Here is a 23,143-nt window from a genome sequence, read left to right as displayed (position 1 = left end):
ATTGTTTACAAAATGCACAAAAATCAACAAAAGTTGTATTAAGCTTTTCAAAAAGTTATATGTTAAAATTATCAAAATTTAGTTTTGAATTCCATCGAATAATAGCTAACTGTATTATATCTTAAGCCGAGAATTAACCACACATACATGGGTTATTGAATTCTAAAGGTTAGGTTTGAAGTTGTTTGGACAAATGTATTGAAAAGTATATGTTGTGTCTTTTTTCGGTGGGTATTTGCAATTATCCTTTTTTCCAATTTCCATAATATGCACAAGGTTGATGTATGCTCTGTAAGTATTTTTACCTTGTATTTTAACCAATCTGTTTGCTCAGCATTTTATTTAAATAACCAACATCTTAATTTTCTTTTTTTTAGTTGTTTGTCTTTTTGACAAGGAATCAAATCATCTTCAAAAAATATCGAGCTTTTCAAGAAATTATAAACCCATCCTACCACAGCGTTGAAACAATTATAAAAGCAATGCACAATATTAGGGTTAGGTTGTAGGTTAGTGTTTGGATGAGGGTGGGTCAAGTATTATTATTTAATAATATTGCTTGACCTACCCAAACTAGGGTTCCTCTCCGGGAATGTTTCGACAGGATATTCCCAGGTTTTCCCGCGAATCTTGGGAAATTTTTTATAATCCCTCTTATTCGGCAACATAGCAAAACTTTGAAAAAACTTGTCGTTTTTGACTGATATAAAGAAAAAAAAATATTACCAAACCTATTAAAGTCATTGCTGGAGTTGCTTTATTTGCGCTTACATCCGGAAAAACTCAATTAAATTCATGCCACCGATAAAAATGCGCCCTGTATGCGCTTTTTTTTTAAATAAAAACAAATAAGGGTGCAGTCTTTAATAGAAGAAAGTTTTGTAAGATTGCAGAAGCAATACTACAGAACATAAATGAGCTTAATTAAATGTTTGGAGCTAATATAAAATAATTTTAAACATCGTAATTACGTATAATTTTTTCGTCAAGATTCCCGGGATTCCCTAATCCCGTTTCCCAGGAGTGAAAAAATCCGGGAAAGGGGAACCCTAACCCAGACGACAAACGTTAACCCGCACCCTAATCAAATAATGTTCGTTGTGGTACGATTCTAGACCAGCGTCCTAATGCAGTTCTGCTATACTTTATACAACAATATGTTATTTAAATTAAGGTACTTCTAATGTCAAATTTTGTCATACAAAATTATTAGGTCAAAATTTAGCGGAGTGCTGAACAGCCGAATCACACACAAAACATTTAAAAATTTCCCAGGTATGTGACATTTTTTGTCTGCTAATATAATCGCCAAAAAGGATGATAAGGGTATCACTAACTAAAAATATTATAAGAATGCGTTATATTTGATAAGTTTACATTACATACTTTACAAATGGTATAATTAAAGTAGAAACCTTTTATCAAGTTATTATGACTAAACATGGCGTTCCATATTGCCATGACGCCAATTCAAGCGTAAAACCATTTGCCTTCGCTGCATTCTTTCACAACCATTTGTTGTTAACAACCAAACAACACCAGGCTTTTGTGGCTTGTCAAAATAACTAAAATAAAAACCGGCGCATTCTTCACACCAACAGTCCAAAGAGTTTTTATTCAATGCAGTTCGGCGATGCAGCGAAAAACAGGAAATTCGGGCAATTTACGAAACACGGTCAGCAATATTTTTTTTTATTTTATTAATAAAATAGATAGCGAAAAAAAAACGAACAAGAAAAACAAATCAAAATAGTGAAGCTCTCAAGCAGCTAACGACCATTTACTTTTGTGTTTTGTCATGCTTTCTCTTTTCAAAGCCGAATATCGCTCGGAAGTTTGCACAGAAGATAGCAACAGTACATAGTCGGGACAGTGTCGGCATATTTACATTGATAAATAACATATCGCGCGAAAAGGACACAATTTACAAATGTTTTGCACGGTTCGTTTTTGTGCACTCCAAAGAGTAATTGCTCGGGGGAAAAACACACGATATTCGTAGTTTAGTATTTAACCACGCACTCACGTTTTCCCAGTATACACACGTAACAGAGAATTGTTGTTTGTATTTTTTCGTAAACCGATTTGGTGGAGTTATACTGCTGGATAAATAATTTTAATGTTTTGGTTCTATACGATCGGAACGTTGTTGCGCTACCCGAATCCCATTCTTCTGGGAGACTCGATATTAATTTTATGAATTGGACAAAATCTGTGTTGTTAGGTGTAAAGTTAAATTTATTTACTAATGTGTCATATTGTAGATACTCGCCGTTTCTATTCAATAAATCCTGGTGAAAAATTATATTGGAATCTATAAGTAATGGCATAAAAAAAACATTTGAGCGGAATTTTACTTTTTTGTTTAGCCAAAGCGGTCGGCTGTTTGACTTTGGATCTATAATTTCCAAGAGTTGTTTGCACGCCGTTATTGCGCAACGTAACGTTCGCATAGGAAGTAAACGCCTTGTGATTGCATTGTTTGTTCCTATGTTCCCATTAAGAAGCGCTTCTAATCTGTTACCTTCGATAAAGGGGCCTTCGATTTGTTTCCAGGATTCGTTTAAACTTTTGAGATAAAGCATTTGGGTATATAAACCGGGACAACACTCATTTTAAAGGTTAAGATTGGAATCATGAGGGTCTTGATAACTGCTATTTTTCCGAGAAGAGAGAGACCCCTCGCGGACCAAATATTTGATACTATTTTAATTTTTTTCAGAAGTGGTGTGAAGTTTTTTCAATTAGATCGGCATCGTTACTCGAGCCAGTGGGAATTTCAACGCCTAAGTATTTAATAGTGCCTGATGGCCATAGAAGACCACTTTGTTACATGGGTTTGTGGCAGTTTTCACGATTTGTTCCGATAAAAAAGGCGTTTGATTTGGACATGTTGACCTTGCAGCCTGACATTTCGCCGAAGTCGTCAATAATCCGAAAGACTTCTGTAAAATCCTGATCACTACCCGATAGAAATATTGTAGTGTCGTCAGCAAATAGGGCGCTTTAAATTCTTTGCCATTTATTGTGATGCCGTTTTGGCGGCCCTGTTTTAACGCAGCGGCAAGGCATTCAATGCACAGGACAAATAAAGTTGGAGAGAGAGGGTCTCCCTGGCGTACGCCACGTTCAACGTTAAACGATTTAGATAAAAAGTTGTTGTTAACAATTGCGCACGAAGGATTTTGGTAAAAACATTCGATCAATTTAATAATCTTGTCCCCGAACCTGAAAGCAGCTAAGGCTGTATATATGGAGTCCCAGTTTACCGTGTCAAAGTAAAGATAGTATCGCGCCAGGTATATCGTAATAGTCGGCGCAGTCAATGATATCGAACAAAAGACCAATCAGTTTTTCCAAATCGATTTGCTTAATATTTAGCCTTCGTTTTAGTTCGGCCGCATATCTAATAGTTTCTCCCCGAACAACTGCTTTCAAGGCGTCCCATCTTACATGTGGGTCGGTTTCGCCTATATGGTTTTCTGCTTTATAATAAGTGATTACCTTACTTATTTTATCCTTGTAACGCTGGTCATTTAATAGTGATGTATTAAATTTCCAGTAGCCTTTACCGTGGTGCTGGGTTAATGTCAGCCTCTAGAGTTGCTATATTATGGTCGGACATTATACCGGGGACTATGTCTACATTTTTAACGTTTTCGACGAAATTAAAAAGAAATCTAAACGCGATGATGCCGCTGGTAGTTTCTGAAGCCTTGAGAAACGGTTGGAAATTTGTGGCGAAAAATATCTGTTAGTTTGTAATGTGTCATATATTGCAAAAGACTTTCTCTTGCTTTTCGGTTACGATCAGCAATATGTTGTCAAATTAATGAATACACACAGGTGGTGTCATGACGTCATAACCGGCCAGATTCAATAAGCGATCCAACGAGACAAGCTCTTCACCAAATAAACAGAGCTGGCCCAGTTATATTTCCAAAGTACAAAACCGTTACAGATTACCCTCCCTGCCGTTAAGACAAGAGGTCCGGAGAAACGTCATTTTCGTGTTGTTCCTTCTGGATGTCAAACATTGTTCATTGGATGTTGACGTGACCTTTTTGATGAGCTCATTGTGTTAGTCAGGAGCGGTGGCGGGAACTCCAAGGCGTGGGTGACTGTTGTCCGGCGATGAAAAGCTCGCACAAAGCGCGCTGGTAAACGAGGAGCTGAAACTCAACTGCTCCTTAGCGTTCGAGAATCCCTCCGTTATCGAGCTGGTTCGTTGTAGCTAAACGATCTATGTAAAAATACTTACACCGGCGTTTAACAACATGCGAATACAAGAAATGTAAAGCCTATACAACGCAAAAATAAAGCTTTAAAAAACGTAATTTTAATGTAAAGAGGCAAAAAAATGACTGAACAGCTATGCCGTAAATTTAGTTTAGCTTAAACGCGGTTTAAAATCTGCATTGTAGGACCGATATGACAACAATAAAACGAGCTCATAATCCCGCGGCAAAATACTTACAATGGCGGCGGCTTAGAGAGAAAAAGAAGGGATTGCGCAGGTAACTTATAAACAAGCCATGTATCAATAACTAACAATGCATACCGCGCACAAAAATTACGAATAAATATGCTATTCGGCATTTACCATTTACAGTTGGCGTCCATATCAGTTTCAAAATTTGGTAGGCCTACTGCACACCAGGGCAGCGGAGTCGGAGTCGGACTCGGGACTCGGGACTCGAGTAAGACCGCGTAAAACTACTTGATTCCCGAGTCTGGCGTGCTCATGCGCAGTATCAAATTTTTAAACTGTTAAGGCGGCAAAATGTAAGTTGTAAAAGTGTAATACCAAATGGTGAAATATTTTTAAACCATGTAATGCGGGTGGATTAATTATGACACCAATATGAGTGGATTGCAGAAAATCCACCTTAATTTAGTTGCGTAAATGGGTAAAATGCAGGCTGTAGAGTCAGAGCTGGACTCGGGACTCGACAAAATCTTACATTTGGCCGGAGTCGGACTTGGGACTCGGAAGTCGGACTCGGGTGTAGTTTTTGGCCGGAGGGGAACTCGGGAGTCAGACTCGTTCTCCGCAGCCCTGCTGCACACGTCGGAGTCGGGACTCGGGTAGTTTTATCTGATTTTACCCGAGTCCCGAGTTCGACTCCGCAGCCCTGGTTCTCAGTAATCCCTTATAAGATGCTCTGGTATTAAAAGTATCCTTAAAAATCTAAGAATATCATCACAAAATGATCGAGGGACCAGTGAAACAAACTGTTCCAAAGGTCCTTTAATCACAATTTGTAAGAAAATCACTCATGGCTAGCCAGTACGCTGAACCAAATGATTTAAACTAATTTTCAACGTCTAGCTATCTCCTGTTTCCACAAAAAAATTTACTGCTTTACAATTACCCAAAAACTATCAAAACACCTCACGAATATCAAGCTAACAACTACATTTTCCACCTAAAAAAACTAAAAACTTGTAATAAATCAACCATTAAAACAAAAAAAGCACGCTGTGGAAAGTTATTAGACGAAGTTATGTCTCAATCAAACAACCAAAATTTTATTCAGTTTTGCCAACAGGTGGCGCAATAATGAGGTGTTTCTGGTCCCCATGTTCCACGGGTCCCGCACTTTCCTTAAAGACTCTTCCAAATCTTGTAAACATATAAAAATCAAAAGGTTGTTTCCTCTAGATCCGACCTCTAGATCCAAACCCTGCACAAAAAGTAGCAAACTTATAGGTGACTTCATAAATACAATATACGACACGATGTAACGTCTGAAATGGTACTTGAAAGGCACAATTAGACAAACAATGCAAAACACTTTTGAATGTCTTATAATGCAGAAAATAATCGTCTTGAAAAGCAAGCTGTAAAAACGTAATTCTCATTAGCACAAGTACGCAGCACTGTGATGTCTGCACAATGTAATGCACAATTCAACTTACAGCATGCAATCACGTGAACGAACAACTAATCGTAGCTTTGCGCGTATAGGTCGAGCCTGCTGAGTTTGACTTTCTTTCTTTTTTCCCACAATAAGGCCTATGTACGACATAGTTATTAAAATTGTGTTTATTAAGCTTGGTTTGGAAAAGTAAGTTGCTTGAAAATCTTATTGCACAAAAAAATTTGTTCTTCAGGAGATGATTTTTTGCTGATTTTTTGTAAGGTGCTTTGCGGTCCCAGAAAATTGTCTCGCGGACCCCAGTTTGAGAACCACTGTTTTAGAAAGTTACATCTCTGCATGCTAGTAACTTCATATGGGCAACATGACGGTTATCTTACCCCTTCGGAAAAACAAATGAGGCATCAAAGGCCTTAAACATGATCGCTTGTAGTCACAAATGAGATAAATATCGCGTTATATTGGGAATTGGCAACAAGGTTTGGCCTTCTGCTCTGTTATACTTTTATTGAAACATAACGGGTAAGTGACGCAGGAATTTCAGACAAAGTGGTCTAGGTTATTTTGGGTGAGATATAAAACATCTATCACCATAACAGAGACAATAGTCTGTTTATTGGATTCAAGATTAGATATCACGAGAGGTATTTAACATCGATTGTAATGTTTGCACCTTGAAAACCGCACCAAAAAGGGCAATAATTTTGCAACAATAACTAAAAAAGTCTTGCATAACTAACAATTTAAAGCTTAAAGCAATCTATCTTTGCATTACATCTAATCAAATATCAATTTAATAAGCAATAACGCTGGCGTGATCTTGGTAACAAACGTTTCAACAAATCATAACTGGTCGGCGTAGATTAAAAATACTTAAAAGCGAAAAACTGCGCTAGTAAACAAAATTAATTTATACCTTCTACGCAACCCGAGTCCTGCCAGTATGCATAAAATTTAATTCAGAAGGGTTTATTGCGTGTTCATATCACGTCGGGGTCACCAATGTATATTACAACAGGTGAGGCATGACCACCGCACTGGTATTAAGGCATGTATTTGTTGACTGGTTTACAGTAAAATTCAGACAACTAACGTACAGGAAAAACGAATGCGTTAGGGATTAAGTTAACAAGCAGAATGCAGGAAAAAGAAAATACGCCAGAAAGTTTACAGGCTTTTTGAATGCGCACGCAAAACAAACCCAGTAAATAACAAATACAAACGCTGGCTTCTCTACAAATAACACTGTTATAAAGATGATAATAATTTGGACATTTTTAGTCGATGAAAAAGGCATATGTTTTTCTGAAGTTTTAAGGATAAATATTGAAACATCAATAAATGTATGCGGAAATAAACGAATATTTTTTTTTATCATAAATAAAAATGTAAGGTACATGAACCGCTGCAAATACGTTTCAGTAACCAGCGTGACCTTTGACAAGCAAAAAATGTGTTTCTTCTACTTGGTTATTATTAATAAATATGTTACTTAAATTGTAGTTGTTACTGTTCAAGGGATAATGCCAATAGTTACGTATAATGCTGTTTAGTCTCTTGTAACGACAAGACTCATTCATGTTTCTCGAGGTTTCTCTAAATTTATCCTTCATAGCCAGTCTGCATTTTTAGGCACTTTTTGCCAATCGGCAAAAACTCAGCTGTGCAGGGCCAAATTTTCCAATGTGCACTCATGGTTTAATGTGCACACCTGAGGGTTTGTAATGCGACAACAACTCCATCTTTTTTCGATATTCAGGTGTGCAATCCTGCATGGAGGGATTTATGCCCCACGCAGTTTCCTGCTCGGTCGCGGTCATAACCACGCATTTTATTTAAAATGCCTCAAACGCGCAAAACTTTTGTCACCCTAACGGTTTTCAGTATAGTACTCCATTTTTAGCCGTGCAAATTTTACAAATAACGTTATTACAGGTGCGTAAATTTTGGCGAAAATGTTATTACAGACATGCAATTTTAAGCTGCAAAATCGTCTACCCACGCACAATCCAAAGTTTCCAATCTGGGCTTTAAATATTCTTTGATTAGCCATCATTGGGGTAACGGAGGCAATGCCCATGCATGACCTTAGGATCATTGTAGAAAAAAACGAATTTAAAATAACAAGGGAATATAAAAAATTAAATAACAAGGGAATATAATCTGTCAAAAATGCCCATATAACCATGCACCATATTTTCGTAGTTGGCTGCTGGGGGTGATGTAGGAAGTATGTTATAGCATGAATACCATTGACAAATGTTTTAATTATTAAAGTATGCAGATTGCCAACTACATAATAGGATAAACACAGAATAGACTAACAGTTTTTTTTGACAAGCCTTAAGAATTTAAAACACCTGTAATTGCAGACAATATGTATAACAAATCTTGCTCTCTCTCCAAAAATATCCAAGATGTGTGTTCAAGAAAATCCTTTCTATCCGTGGTGCCACTGTTTCAAACACAAGTCTTAGGTAAGAAGTGGACTGCTAAAGACTGCATTCCTCCTAGAAAAGATTATGACAATAGGCATGTGGCGAAAGGAGCAAAAACCACATTTCAAGGTCGAGCGAAAGCCCCTCCTGCTCCCCCTGTTATGCAACAAAGGCGAGATTTTCTAACTCGAGGCCTAGCATACGGCAAAATAGCAGAACTTCAACATAGACAGTTTGGCATTATTGCACTTCAAGGGGGATTGATAAAACATACAAATTTTCAAAACGTACAGACAAAGATTAACTCACTTCTCAAAAAAAAACCTATCCTAGCTACTTGGCGTGTTGAAAGCCCTTATCATCCAGTGACAATGCATCCAGTGCAAGCTGTGATGGGTGGTGGCAAGGGTAAAATTAACTATTATGTGACCCCAGTTAGAGCAAGGCAAGTCCTTCTTGAAATGCATGGAAAGATTGAATTTATAGAGGTGTACAGGATTCTAAAACAAGCTGCTTTGCACTTTCCATTTCCAGCCATGGCTGTAGACTATCATATGCTTCAAGCCATGTATGAAGAAGAAAGAAGAATCGAAGAAGAAAATGAAAACTTTTTCACATTTCGTGAAGTTATTGAAAAAAACATGCAAGGCATGCGCACACGTTTGTCGCAATATGATTTAAAATTGTTTGGCAAATTAAGATGATTTTTTGTATATAGTTAATCAAACTTAACAGATAATATCAAACTGTACATAATGTTCTTTTCTGCCAATTTTGTTTAACACAAAGGTATTAAACTTTTTTTTATGTTGCAGGTATCTAATGTAAACTAAAGATATGACTGTCTTGGAAATATACTCACATGCTGTATTATACAGATATAAGGCCAGCATTTGTACCAAAGCGACATTTTATATTCTCATTTCGCTTGTCCTTACTTTTGTTCCTCCCTTGCTAATTGCCTATCGAAGTCAGGGTTTTTGGATAACAACTAGCACCTACACAGAACAGCCAGATGTAAAGTTTAAAAAACAAGCAATTGTTATTCTTACAAAGCCACAAGCAGGGGATTTTCTAGCCTGGAGCACCTATGCAAATTTTAACTCTCTTCTGCAGGACAACCTACGTATTCCAACTATACAGTCAATTGAAACCGATGTCAATGGTGATGGAAAGTTTGACCGGTTAAACTTAACTGTACAAATTCCCCTTCTATCGTCAGAGAGTGTTGTGTCCCTTCAATTGTTACTGTTTTTTGACTACAAGCTGTATCGAATGTCAACGTTTCAAATGGAGAGCATGGCGTCAATATCGCATTCTGCTGTTGTCCCAGGATCATCCTACTCTATGTTTGGTGATTTGCGATTAAACCAGAAGACACCACTGAAGCACAGGGGGATTGATACTAGGTACAATTCAAGCATTGTAAACTCAACCAGTATTTTCAGTTCTTCCTATGATCTAAGCACAATTTTTGGGTCATACTCACAACGAAATCTGACCACTGTCCTGGCACCAGCTTATCCAGTCTGGAAGTCTGGACGAGGACCAAGTCAACCTTTTACAATTGAAGTTATTATCAACTATTCAACCGAGTCTATCAGTTATACGCCTGGGTTTTGGGAACTAATTAAGTGGGGTTGGATACAATATGTTACTATTTTGCTTTTGTTTCTTTGGGTTTTTAAAAAAATTAATGTTGCTGTTTTTAGTGGCCAGCTCTTTCAAACTATAATAGAAAGACCAAAGATAAAGCAACACTAAAAATGACTACTGAATTATATTTTATTAAACATACTGTGTTATGTAGTATTTTGTACTCGCTTTTAAAAATACATTTATTTTTAGTAGTAATACTGCAGTAATAACTTTTCAGGTATTTGTATGATAATTAAGTTACAGTTCTTCCTTATTTTGCAAGACAACGCCAGATCCTGGAAAGTAGTTAGCTGGTATGAACGAGCTACACTTTATTTTACACATAGCCTTTCACAGTACGCTGTCCCTTTTGAATAGTACATTTTGGACTTTATCACGCCCGCCCGAAAAAAATAGTAGCAGGTTCGGCTGTATGCCAGTTGACAGTTGTTGATCGAATTAACATCTATTCCACTGTTCCAACGCATAACACCGGAGAAACGTATCCGCGTTAGTTTTGTTTCATATCATTAGACTCAAAGAAACGTTAATGACACGATTTTACTCGACAACCCAAGTTTTCTCTAAGTATCATTTTAAAAGCGAAAGTTAAAGTACAATATTGTAAGGTTCAATTTCATCAATACGATAAAAATAAGCTATTTAGGTACGCTTTGCCATGCAGAAATAAAAGCAAGTCAACTTTTTATTTTCTCCTAAACTCATAAAAAAAAAAAAAAATATTTTAGCGTTGTAAAAACGCTTATCCGACTGTAGAGTTATTTAGATTTTAATCGTATCGCAAATAACAAAATGAATATGACCTAACAGATAACATTGCGGGTACGTCTATAATTATGTTATCTGGTCACCGTACCGGCTTGCTTTTACAACTGTCTATTAATACCTATTTCGAGAACTAGATGCCACTTTTAAATCTTGCATTGGAATATGTTCAGCGCCGTCATCATATCGTACAACGAGTCAAACCAAACGTTTTGTGAACCGCTGCTTTCGGAAATGTAAAGAAACCTGAATTGTTTAGTAAAATTCTTGGAGTTCGACCAGAACTCAACAAAATATTTAAAGGCAGCCTGGCATAGGAATTAGTAAGTCTTTTTCGTTCATGAGCCATCTTACGTTCGAGTAAAAACAAAGGTTATTTGTTTTTAAGTGTCTCTTTACAGCCCCAAAACTCGCTATTCGCAAAGTCATGAACCGGGTTTTCTGTGTAGCCTACTTAAACCCATCTATCCATATATAGAAGTAAACGGGCGTGCAGTAAAAAATAAGTATACCCAAATTAAATATTGTCGTACAACTTGCGACTTCTGTCGTGCCTTTTTGTTTTTTTTACGTGAGTTTTTTTTAATTTCATAAATGGAAAATTATACGAAAACAAGAGCCTTTGTTATCAAACTGGACGTGTTGTCAATGGGATGGTTTCCACCACTAGAGGCGTTGCGTAAGTCAGATGAACAGTTGCGAGCGCCTATCTTTTACAATGGTAATCCGTGGTTTTCAATTACGTGTTTTCGCGCTTTGTTTTTGTAGAATCTATTATGAAGCTAATTATTCGTTTAAAGTTAACTTTAATTAATACCTATAATCAGTTTTTATTCGCAATTTCGTCAAATGCTGGTAGCGAGAAGTTGTTAAACATGTACTGTTACAACTTTAATTTTGTACTTAAAATAGGGTTTCGGTTAAAACCAGGAAGCATTTGCGTCAACTTTAAATTATAAATAAAATGTAATTAGAATATTTAAGGCCAGCTAGTTGCGAACAAAGCTGAAATAAGCATTTTTATGAGGGAATATTGTAGTTTTTTGTGGTACTGCTGTTTTTTAACCTTTGCATTTTGCAAGTTCATTCACACTTTTTAACAGTCATTTTTAATTCGAAAATATATCTTCTGTATAGTATTCTAAAGGATATTGTATTGCTTGTGAATTAACTTAAATTTTTCACCAGATATTTCTTTTGTACTCAACATTAATTTAACACCTTTTCGTACAAGATACCTCACATCTTAGGAAAATATTCGAGTGATCCACATCCTTTTAAAACAACTAACTATTTGTACTGTTTTGAAATGGGTGTAATTTTGTAAATGTTATCTTATTATAACCTTTCTTACAAGTGACCTCGTGTGGTTTTACCAAAATTGAATAAATATAGCCTGGAGCCCTAGAGCAGACACTATCAAGCAAGCTTGTGCATTTGGCTGAAAAATCAGGCACTTGCTGAATTCCGAAGAATATTTTAGCTACAGAACTGAAATCTTACATCTTGACAAAGAAACCGTATATTTGTCGAACAACGCCAGGACAATGAAAGAAGTTTGTCAGTTTCCAATGTTACAAACAAGTCACAACTACAATGAATCTTTTCATTCTTCAAATAGTAGTCAAATCACTAGAATAATATTGTACTGATTTTAATATGAAATTTAGTAGAATGTTTTTTACTTGTGGTTTTTTGTGTACTTCAGGTTTGTAAAGCATCAATTTAATTCGCAGCGTTTAAAACAACTGTATAATTTTGTTTCACTTAGTATCATACAAAAAATAAATGCATATTATGAAGTTTAATAAAACAAGCAAAACTGTTGACTTTTTGTTAGGTGTGAACTGTAGTATATGACATCAAGAACATGATTAAAAGAGTTTTTTAATGCAGGCTTGTTTGAATCTTCCCTTGTAGAAATTATATTTCCAGATTTGTCTGTTTTGATTCCAAACCTATAAAAACGGTATAAATAATTTTTATAAGATAATGATTATTTGCTACAAATAAAACAGTATAGCAACTAAACAAGTGTATTTTTTGAATTATAGATTATTATTTATTTCAACTAAATCAAACACCGTTAAAGAATCCCATAACTTAAAAAAACTGCATATAACAAACTAATATAATCAGGGAGAACTAGAGGTAGAAAATAAACTTTTACCTGTTAGATCACTTGGAAAGCAGCATCTGCTTAAATTGTATTCCAGTACCAGTTTCTTTAGTTCCATAAATTGTTAACCCAGGAAGAGAATGCATAGCAGGTTTAATATTACCAAACAAGTATTTTCTAGAAGTTTACACAAAATTCTCACTAACTTCAGAAAATTATAAACAACATTATTAGTAAAAATTGACCAATATATCTAACTTCATTATGGTAAACCCTTTCACTTGGTAAATGCATGCTAGTTTAATGCACTTTGTGGACCAATAACTAGAAGCTTACCCCAAAACATACCACAGCCACCTTGCCAAACAAATTTCTCGTGAAAGATTTTCTGAGTGTGATAACAAGCTAAAATCGTAAACTAACTTAAATAACAATTCAGTCTTTGATTCGGGGAGTGAGAAAGGCGTAAATTACAACAATTTATTGCCAGGATAGTTTGATGACTGGAAAAAGCAATGTTCACATACTTCTTTGCGATAAAAATTGAAAAAAAATGGTCTGATAGTGACTACAGGGATAAACTTACCAGTTAAACCGGTCAAAATGTCGCAAACGGCCCTAATAACTGAATTATCGACCAAATAGTGCCAGTCTCAGACCTATCGCCATTGTAAAAAAATGCGACTTCATCTGAGTCGGTCCGCGCGACCCCTAGTGGTGGAAACCATCCCATTGACCGGAAATATTGCGTCATTTCCATCAGCGCAATACACGCGTTATATGTAGCTATAACACACTTATTTTTATCTCTCCGTATGTTGGTAAGGCTGCAACTTAATTTAGCTAAATATATAACAAAGGCGCACAACAGAAATGCCAGGCGTGAGTCTTTGTTGCAAAACTTGTAACAACGTTAGTAGACGCAGGTGATTCCTTGCGGTAGGTAAGGCTTTTTTAAACAAATAATAGAACTGGTATAATATATGTCGAACTCGTATGTTCAAATGGTAAATACAGGTCGCGAGGATCGTAGCCATGTCCCTTTTTAACGCATTCTACTGTATTAAATGTGTGCTGCCTCAACGCAAATAGTATTTTGCTCATAATTTTTGCACAAACTCTTCAGGTCTTTGCTATAAATTAGTTTAACCGGATATTAATCTGTGCACGCGGTGACCTGTTCACAAATAAACGTTGTATCACCATTTAAAAATAAATACAGTTTCTCAGCCGCTGCAAGACTTTTTCCGAGACCAATGCGCCAAGCAAACCGTGTCTCCTTCTTAGGCAGTGACTGGGGTTTGATCTAACCTCTGAGGTTAGTTAAGTAAGCTACAGAAAATCAACGACTATATGATAAAAATGTGGTATGGTCAAACTATGATCTTGCCAAACTTACTATGTAAACAAGTTATTTTCGCGCTCCTCTCGAACTTCATTCCTTTTTACTATGTTTTGTCCGTTATAAAGAATTTTGTTTAGCCCATAGTGCTGAGTAGGCATATTACGGCATGTTGTGCCTATGGCTTATAAACAATATAAACTGCAATTTTAGGTTAACTATCAATCCCTGTATTTCAGGCTAAATTTGACTCCCTTTTATGTTCCTTAGGCGCAGCTTATCCTTAAGTTGAAACGACGCTATATAAAATTTTCTATGTCGTTGGTTGAAAGCCAATTTAACCCAAATAAACACAAATTTACAAATTGATTATACCGGGTTTGAAATGCATATTTGCAGATAGGTTCGTTAAAGAACAACAGGTGTTTTTAAGATTAATTGTTTTATGACATCACGTTTAACGTAAATTTATGACGTCATTCTGAAACCTTTCATGTTCTCTACGAAAAAAATTATGTCTCCGCTCGGTTTTGATGGCCAAATAGGAGGAAGAAATGGACACTAACCGAAAATTTGTTGTCCACAGAATAACATAGGAGTTTGGAAGGGTAGCAAAGGTTAAGAACTACTCTTCTATTTCGTTAAAATAATACGTTTTTGACCTTTTATTGTTGAAAAGATGAATAAAAATTGTCTATAATAAACGGGGTATATCCCTGAAAGGAGAATTTTTCAATAATAATACAACCAAAAATTCTTGAGACGCACTTTTATGTTGTGAGTGCTTTCTTGTATGTAACTAAACATACGGTCAATTCGTTTTGAGAGCCGGAAACGCCCCCATTTTGACGATCGCTGAGTGGTTCGGGGGTCAGACAGAAAGGAGTAGCAATATACGCGTGCTTGCTGTGACATGGCTTATCTTTTACTTTTGTATTGTCGGCATTTTGACCTTGTCAGCAGTGTTCCTTCCAAGAAATTTTCATACTGAGCAAAGGTTTGTTTTATCGACCATGTTATTTTAGGACTCTTTAAAATAGTATCTTAAACATAACACACTTTGTAAATCAGTTCAATTAGTATTAAACTTTACAGAAGCATTAGCAAAATACAAATTAAAACATATAGCTTCTCCTTGTCTGTGGACTTTGTTAATGTTTATACACTTGGTCAGCGCTATTGCCAAAGGTTAAAAGTAAGCTAATTCTGCAATTTTGCTAGAAGTAATTTCAACTGTTTGAATAGTCTTTGTAGTGTATTTTACAACATGTTTTAACTCTACATAGTAAAATTAATATGTAACGTTATCGCTGTGTTGTTCCACCCAGGAAACACTGCTTGTTAGTCTTAGGTTAGGTAGTAGGCTGTAGGCACAAGTGATTATAACTTATTGTATTATTGTTTTTACTAAACAGAAATTGTTTTATACTAAAAACTCTTAAACAGGTCAAGCTTTATTGCATTTATAAATTTGGGTGGTAAGGCTGTTCGTGGCAGGTTTGTCTGTAAAATGTCAGAAGATTTGTCCAAAGTAAACCTTTCAAAACCCAGATGGAGTCAAGATAGTTACGAAGGCAGAGCAAGACACTTTTTTAAAGGTTTAATTGGCCAAATTTTCTAATTCGTTAGGAAGTATAAGCAAATATGATTAATATATAAGCAGAACTTAATTTACATGTTTTTTTAACATAATAATTGGGTTGGCAACTATAAACCAATTTTCAGAAACACTTTCTCAAAATCCTTGTATTACAGTTACCAATCCACTCAACATCTTTCTTACTGGCAAAGATTTGGAAGAAGCAAGAACGGTTATCTTAAACTTCAAGTATGCTGCCCCTAACTTTTTTTATCTGAAACCGTTACTACTTTTCTTATTTAATAAATTGTAAAGGGAAAAGGGACATGTTGCCCCAGGTACAACTGTGGATGATTTATGGAAAGCAAAGTATCAATATGACAGTGCCTATCACCCAGATACCAAAGAAAAGATGTTTATCCTTGGCAGAATGTCAGCCCAGGTTCCTATGAACATGACTATTACAGGATGTCTGTTAACTTTTTACAAGTAAGTGCTTTTTAATTGAATTACAAGTACACTGAACATCTGAAGAATGACAGTAATCAACATGTATAACAAAAACAATTTTACTACAATTACACCATTAATGGCAAACTTTTCCACAATGAAGGGCATGTTGCGAAATTCAGTGGTTTAACGTTTAAAGCTGTTTCAAATGATGCAATCAGAGATTTGACATGCCAAAATATTTACAACTGCCAAAAAACATGTGATTTTTTGTGGTGGTCACTATGCACACTGTAGTGTTATATAAAACATTTAATTTTGGTATGTTAGTTTTGGAATCTTTTTGATATGCTTTACATTCATTGAAAATGAGGTAACAACTCCGGCCATCAATGCCCACAACTATACCATAATATGCTTAGAAATTCTATAACATTACTTTATCACAAGTTTATATGTTTGAATGAAAACAACAACAACATTTTTTTCTACCCTTATACATAGATCTAATACAAAAAATAAGGTGATTTGTAATCCTCAATATTGAACAACTCATGAATTCTTATCTTATTTATTTACCAGTATTGTGGTTCATCAGTAACCTTTTCTGGAACAGGATTTGTAATTTTGCAATTTTTATTTAACAGGACTACCCCTGCGGTAATTTTTTGGCAATGGATAAATCAAACTTTTAATGCCCTTGTCAACTATACCAATAGGAGTGGCGATGCCCCAATATCGAACAGGTAAGGCTTTGGATATTAAATAACTCTCAGGGGCGGACCCAGGGGGCAAGTGGCCATGTCCCCCAAAACGGTATTTTTTGCCTATTTTAACTACCTAAATGCAAATTTTTTGCAATCTGGATTACGTTTTTGGCATGTCTTTTCCCATTTTAATAAATTGTTTTGTCTGTAAGGCGCCGTGTGACTCATTGCACCATCAAAAATAAAAGTTTAGGCGACTGAAACAATATAAAGGCTATTTTTTCACTTTGCACAAACTGAATACATCTTCGTAATATAGATTTTGTATTGAAAAAAACACCTACCTCCAACCTAAAATATGAACTGTGTAGTGTTCTTAGCATTATTTATTTATGATACCACATTTCGATGTAACTTTATGATGACAAGATTTAGCATAACTTTGCAACATCATCTTTAAATGTTTTTTCATTCCCCCAAATAAAAATCCTACATCTGCACCCTGAAAACTACTACATGTTTATTAAAACATTTGAAAAGAAGAATGCTTAGTTTGTGTATTTCCATCAACTTTGATAGCCTAAATGACTTCTTTGTTGTTTTAGCCGACTCTTAGCTTCATATGCATGTGCAACTGGAGGTGCTGTTGTCACTGCTCTTAGTCTAAATTCACTGACAAAGGTAAACATGTCCAAATATATTGCAATAACAATTTTTTAATTCAAATTACGTTTTTATTAGGAGTAAGTTTTAAATGCAACAAGTCCTAAATGAAATATTTGTTTGTAGTTACCATTGTAGAGTATACTTACAGTTTCTATGAATACGGTACCTTATGAATTAATCTTCTGTTTATGCGCTGTGTAATGTGCGCCATCATTAGATAAGTATATATCAGGCTGGAATGCTTTACCAGATACATAATATTTTATAGAAACTTCCTTCACTTGTTGGTCGTTTTGTTCCTTTTGCTGCAGTCGCCTCTGCAAATTGCATTAACATCCCTATGATGAGAAGCAGGTAAATATATAAAATGCCACAAACTGGTAGTGTTAACTAATGTATGAGCATTGAGCATTCATATTAGGATTTTTGTGAAAAACAATCTTTTCTATAGCTTAGCATGAATATACAAAGGGCCCCAGAAACAATACTGAACACAGACGCATTATAACCCAGTTGTTGTTAACCAGGGGCGCCAATTCCTAGGGGGGCGCGAGTTCACCTCCAATACTTTTTAGAATGATTTTATCGGTTCCATGTTGCGTTTGTTGTTATTTTTGCTTTCATGCTGTCCTTTGCTTTATATAAAAATTACATGAGTAACTTAAAACAACGGTTCACAATTTTGGATTTGCGAACTTTTGGGCTACTGTGTTTTTATAGATTTTTCGGTTTTTGGACAACTTATACTTCTAACGACCGAATTGGGCTGTGTTTAGTCAGAACAGTATGATATGATTGATAAAGATCTAAGTTGTGCACAGCGGTTAGCTAAGTTGTGCACATGGGGACGCGGTAGAAAAACGGTAAGAATCATTAACATAACCCATTTCCTTTGGTCAATTCTTAACAGCCGTCTTTATTGTGACTCTTTTTGGTTACACTATGACCTACATATTGGCAATCTTGTTGGGAGCTTGTGCGACGCGTGTATTATCGCCCAGTACTATTTGTAGTTGTTCAATTCCATTCTTGAAATCCGGGAAAAAAATCTTGCAAACCGGCACAGCTTGATGTAGCGTTGCACATTTTATTGCACCCGTTGTAAGTGCTAATGCTATATTAACCCAAATCATATATTTTGTGTTGTATCTCCAGTGAGCTTACAAATGGAATTACGATTTGCGATGAAAACGGACAACAACTGGGCTCTTCCAAGAAAGCAGCAAAAAAGGCAATAGCGCAAGTTACGATGTCGCGAATAGGAATGGCTGTTCCTGGAATGGGTAATTGGAAATAAAATAACTTAACAGACAAGAAGTTACTCTTCATAATTACATCATGTAACATTCAAGTTTAAAATCGAAAAAATAGTGCGAAGAAGAAAACTGGCCTTGAAAAATTTCCGATTCTATTGGACTGTTCCATATTTATATGGGCCGAAAATTTATTTTCGGGACATATCTTTTTTTTCCCCGAAAATGTTTCAGACCGATTTTTGTCCGGAGCTTTATAGAAAAAGTATACATCGTAGAACTTTCAAATTTTCAGACATTTCGTAGAGTGGTATGTAGGTGCGACGTAGACTTTTATGAGTCTTCACCCCTCGGGGCCTCTGACTGGGGGACAATAAACCTAAAATATCGTGACGTCATCGTTTTAGCTTTTTGTTGCTATCTACTCCTACCTAGCGGCAGAAAAACTCAATACAGAATTCGTTTATATCGCTTCCTTGGTTCAGCTCGCAAGTGGCTTCTGGCATTCTGCTGCGCTTCATTGTCCCGCGCGTGCAACGTTCATTGTTCCAAGTAGCTGCGTAAGTAAAACTGGGCGCGTGCGACTTGCATTTAAGAAAGAGGCTTTAGTAAAATAATTTACTACTCACAAAACTTAATCGTATTTCATTTTATTGTCGCGGTAATACACAAAGAGGTAAGGCCGTGAATAAACTTTCACCCACTGTGCAATTAACGCAGGGAAGCATTGCGAGTAGGGATGTTCAAAGCAGAATATCGGCGACCAGTATAAAATAATTTTTCACCCATCGTAAAGCAGGGAGGCTTTCCTAGAAACTTCATTTATATGACGTTCGTAAACTCGGTCGCCAGATTGAATCATAAGTTAAAAAAAACAGAAAATGTTCTTGAAGGTAAAGCTTTCAGGCGTGAAGTGCCAGTTTGTCGGAAATTATTTTTGAAGTGGCAAAAATGAAAAAACTAAATGAATAAAATATTTTGATGGCAAAACGATAGAAAATTAAACCCTGGCAAGTACCCCTTTCGTACCTAAGACATAAGTTAAGGCGGGTGATTTTCGGCCCATATCTGTTTTTGCTTGCAGAAACAAGTTAAGGAAATAAAAGAACAGGCAACGTTTATACTACACCACAAACCAAAGTCAAATAAATAATATTTAAAAGCAACCCTAATAAGTAACGCTATTTATAACGCTCCACAATCCCCCCTCCACAAACGAAAACATTAAAAAAAAAATTGTAAAAATATATGCTAAACCCTGAAAATATACCCCCCGATAAAATATACAACAACCGCACCCCCGTCTAGTTATCTTTACTAATGTATATCGGCCACTTTCTGGGTGGATTTTGTAAAACAGAAAAATGCCCTCCTAAGCGTAGCATGTTTGAAGATTGTATATAGTAATAGTAATAATAATAAAAATATTTTTATTTTTTAGTTGGTCCACCTATAATAATGAATCGATTAGTAAAAGGAAAGTTCCTTAAGGTAAGATATTATTTACCTCTTACCTTTTCTATAGTAATTAAAGCCTGTTAAAAAGTGTTTATAATATCAAACTTCAGGTATTAAAATTATTAAAAAATATTTTTTTCGTCTTAGTTTAATTCTTATATGTAAGTGATTGTGATGCAAAGAGGATCACTTTTTATAAAGACAGTAATAGGTAACTCAACTTGAATGGTCAAGGGAATATATGGAGCAATGATTAACCTATTTGTTTGTGTGTCGCAGAACTATCCCATTATGAACGCCCCTATACAAGTTGCCTTGGTCGGCATTTGGTAAGTCACAATAAACGACGTTTGGTATTTATAACGTGCGATATACTTTTTCGAAAATAATTTTTCGTTGTTTCAGCCTCTGCTTCGCCACGCCACTCTGCTGTGCTCTCTTTCCCCAAATGAGGTAACGTTCACATATTTGTTGGCTGCTTGTTTATACCAACCTCAACCTATACTTCGCCGCCGATTATCGATTTATTGTCGCTTAATGCCCGATAGCCCTAATGTCCGATGGCAGGTGTCTTAAAACGGAATACGCCTAATTTGAAATTAGCCCAAAGCATGCTCAACAAATATCACTGAGTCATGCAAATGACTCAGGAACTGCTTAGTCACTGCTGCCATTTCCACTTACTTTGTTGCAGCTCAATGTCAGTGTCATCACTCGAGCCAGAACTTCAGGAGTCGATTCGCAGCAGCCACCCTAACCTGGATCTGGTGTATTTCAACAAGGGCCTATAAGCGTAGATGATCAATCCTTTCCTGTGTTGTTTAACCTCGAATTGAACGCCTTTTTGTATTTTAGTATTTTAGTATTTTAGTATCATTTTAGCCAATTTTGTTTCGCCGTCTCATTGTTCATATCTTCACGTCACCTTGTTCCTTTTAACTCCCCTCGTGTTGGTCGAAATGTCAACCTTATCTTCTTATTTTATCACTATTTCGCTAAATAATACAAGTTTGCCGTTTACTCAGGTTACCTCAATTTACGAAAGTTAAATGGTGTTATATTTAAAAAGTATTTTCTAACAAGTAAGCTTTTAACGTTTGGTTATCCTTCGTCAAATTTTTCATAAAAAAAAAAAATTAAAATTTTATTTTCTTGCATTCTGGAATAAGCAAAGAACATCGGACAAAAACAACGTGTCCAAAAAAAAAATTTTCGGGCCTTATGACTAGTCGAAAAACACATTTTTTAAATCAAAAAATTCTGTTTGCTAGTATATCATATAATATTCGAAAGGCAGGAGGTTTTCGCGGATCGAGTACAATACGTCAAAAAATCGCAGCGTTGTTAACGAGTCAATTTCAAAAACTGTCGTCTCATTCTTGTCATTGACAACGTCCCACCTTACACGTTCAGCATTAAGAGTAAATTCTTAGTTCAAGTATTTCCATAGAAATCCAAATCGGTAAAAATACTTTAAATCATGGATGCACAACCTGCGGACGTACGTCAGGGGTAAAATAAGATAATTTTTTACCCGAAAAATGAAAATTTTCACCGCATAAAAAATGTTTAAACGCATCAAAATGTTTTAAGATGACATCTATTTAAGTAACGTGTAAAACAAGTAAGCTTCAAAAACGCAGGGCTACATTAGATGTGCTTTAAAAATATGCAACTGAAATCTTAGTTTAAATACATTCAAAGTAGGCCTAATGGCGGGATGGTGTAGTGGCCAGGCAGGTTAAGCAAGGACATTTTTTACCGATATTACAACCTATGCAAAAATTATTTTACCAGAACGTCGTTCGTGATTAAAGTAACTTTGTTGCATAATTACAAACCAGTTTCTCCAAACAGCACGCTTCCTAAATTTACCTAACTTGTGACCTAGTATCTGAAAAGACATTCAGATAAGCAAAAGTTAAAACGCTCAAAGATCATTTTCCTTTATTAGGCAAAAATCGCTTTCTTTTTGCCTAACATCTCTTTAAAGGAGAAATCACTGTATTGAAACGTTAATTATGGCTAAAGGACGCTATCAATTTATATCGGATCGGCGCCGATTTAGTCACACTAAGGCAAGCTGTAACTTTTTGCCAGACAAGACACAACGGGCCTCCAGCAAAGGGGGTTAGTAGACAAGTGTGTACGTGGTGAATCAGACAACTTTCCAAAGATCTACATTACGAGTAACTCAGTTCGCACGCATGGTGCTGTAGGCATAGCGACCATAAAACTGCAGGGTCGATGAAATTCATCCCACGCAGTTCAAACTTTTTCTCATTGTAAAGTTTGATTAAAAGTCTGGCCTGGTGTTTGGTCTGGAGCTGGATAGCTGTTGGTTCTCCTTAAAAGCTTACGAGATTGAATATATTTGAACAGTCGGCTGCGCATATTTATAGTTGCTCTTTACTTGAATTGAGTGACACGTCAGGGTTTTAACTGTACATATACGATGTGCTATTTGCGGTGGATTGTTGGATGTAGTAATCAGAGTTGTTACAATTGCCAACGTTCGAAGCAAACACGACAAGTACAGATTTGTCGCACTATTTACCAATTAGGAAGCATATTTTAAGGTAACACATTTTTAATAAGAATATTTCAAGATGCCAACAAGGGAAACGTGTCTACATTCTGCATAGTATTTCTCACAAAGTGTCGATAGTATAACAATCAAACAGCTATACAGATAGTTGCAGTTGGTTGCGAAACTTTTCCGGTTAGGAAATCAGCTAGTATCCGTTATCCGCGACCTGTAACATTTTCAGACAATAAAAAGGCAAATTTTAACGAGGTTGTTTAATGAGTTTGAGATTGTATGG

General features: G+C 35.9%; 3 protein-coding genes across 5 annotated transcripts; all 3 read left to right on the top strand.

The window, feature by feature from the left end:
- The first annotated feature begins 7,734 nt into the window (after positions 1–7,734).
- Positions 7,735–9,145, top strand: LOC146163932 (large ribosomal subunit protein uL16m-like). The gene has a single exon (XM_083383143.1). It carries the CDS (start codon positions 8,260–8,262, stop codon positions 9,022–9,024), a length of 765 nt encoding a protein of 254 aa, XP_083239269.1. The 5' UTR covers positions 7,735–8,259; the 3' UTR covers positions 9,025–9,145.
- On the top strand, positions 9,024–10,138 carry LOC146163931 (transmembrane protein 231-like). Its single transcript, XM_083383141.1, has one exon. The coding sequence runs from the start codon at positions 9,158–9,160 to the stop codon at positions 10,082–10,084; it is 927 nt and encodes a 308-aa protein (XP_083239267.1). The 5' UTR covers positions 9,024–9,157; the 3' UTR covers positions 10,085–10,138.
- A 4,815-nt stretch (positions 10,139–14,953) lies between these two features.
- Positions 14,954–21,391, top strand: LOC146163930 (sideroflexin-1-like). Of its 3 annotated transcripts, none has more exons than XM_083383140.1 (11): positions 14,954–15,202; positions 15,961–16,033; positions 16,100–16,273; positions 16,882–16,980; positions 17,547–17,622; positions 17,876–17,961; positions 18,763–18,890; positions 20,302–20,351; positions 20,598–20,647; positions 20,724–20,771; positions 21,013–21,391. In XM_083383140.1, the coding sequence occupies exons 3-11, from the start codon at positions 16,197–16,199 to the stop codon at positions 21,107–21,109; spliced, it is 711 nt and encodes a 236-aa protein (XP_083239266.1). In that variant the 5' UTR covers positions 14,954–15,202; positions 15,961–16,033; positions 16,100–16,196; the 3' UTR covers positions 21,110–21,391. The 3 variants fall into 3 exon arrangements, with proteins under 3 accessions (XP_083239266.1, XP_083239263.1, XP_083239265.1); XM_083383137.1 differs by lacking the exon at positions 14,954–15,202 and adding an exon at positions 15,213–15,803; XM_083383139.1 differs by lacking the exon at positions 14,954–15,202 and adding an exon at positions 15,213–15,803 and having other exon boundaries at positions 15,961–16,037; positions 16,107–16,273.
- Positions 21,392–23,143: the final 1,752 nt, after the last annotated feature.

This window comes from Ascidiella aspersa, chromosome 2 (assembly GCF_963924565.1).
Source record: "Ascidiella aspersa chromosome 2, kaAscAspe10.2, whole genome shotgun sequence".
Lineage (NCBI taxonomy): Eukaryota > Metazoa > Chordata > Ascidiacea > Phlebobranchia > Ascidiidae > Ascidiella > Ascidiella aspersa.
The sequence above is the reverse complement of the archived record's forward strand: the minus strand, read 5'-3'. Positions and strand labels throughout refer to the sequence as shown.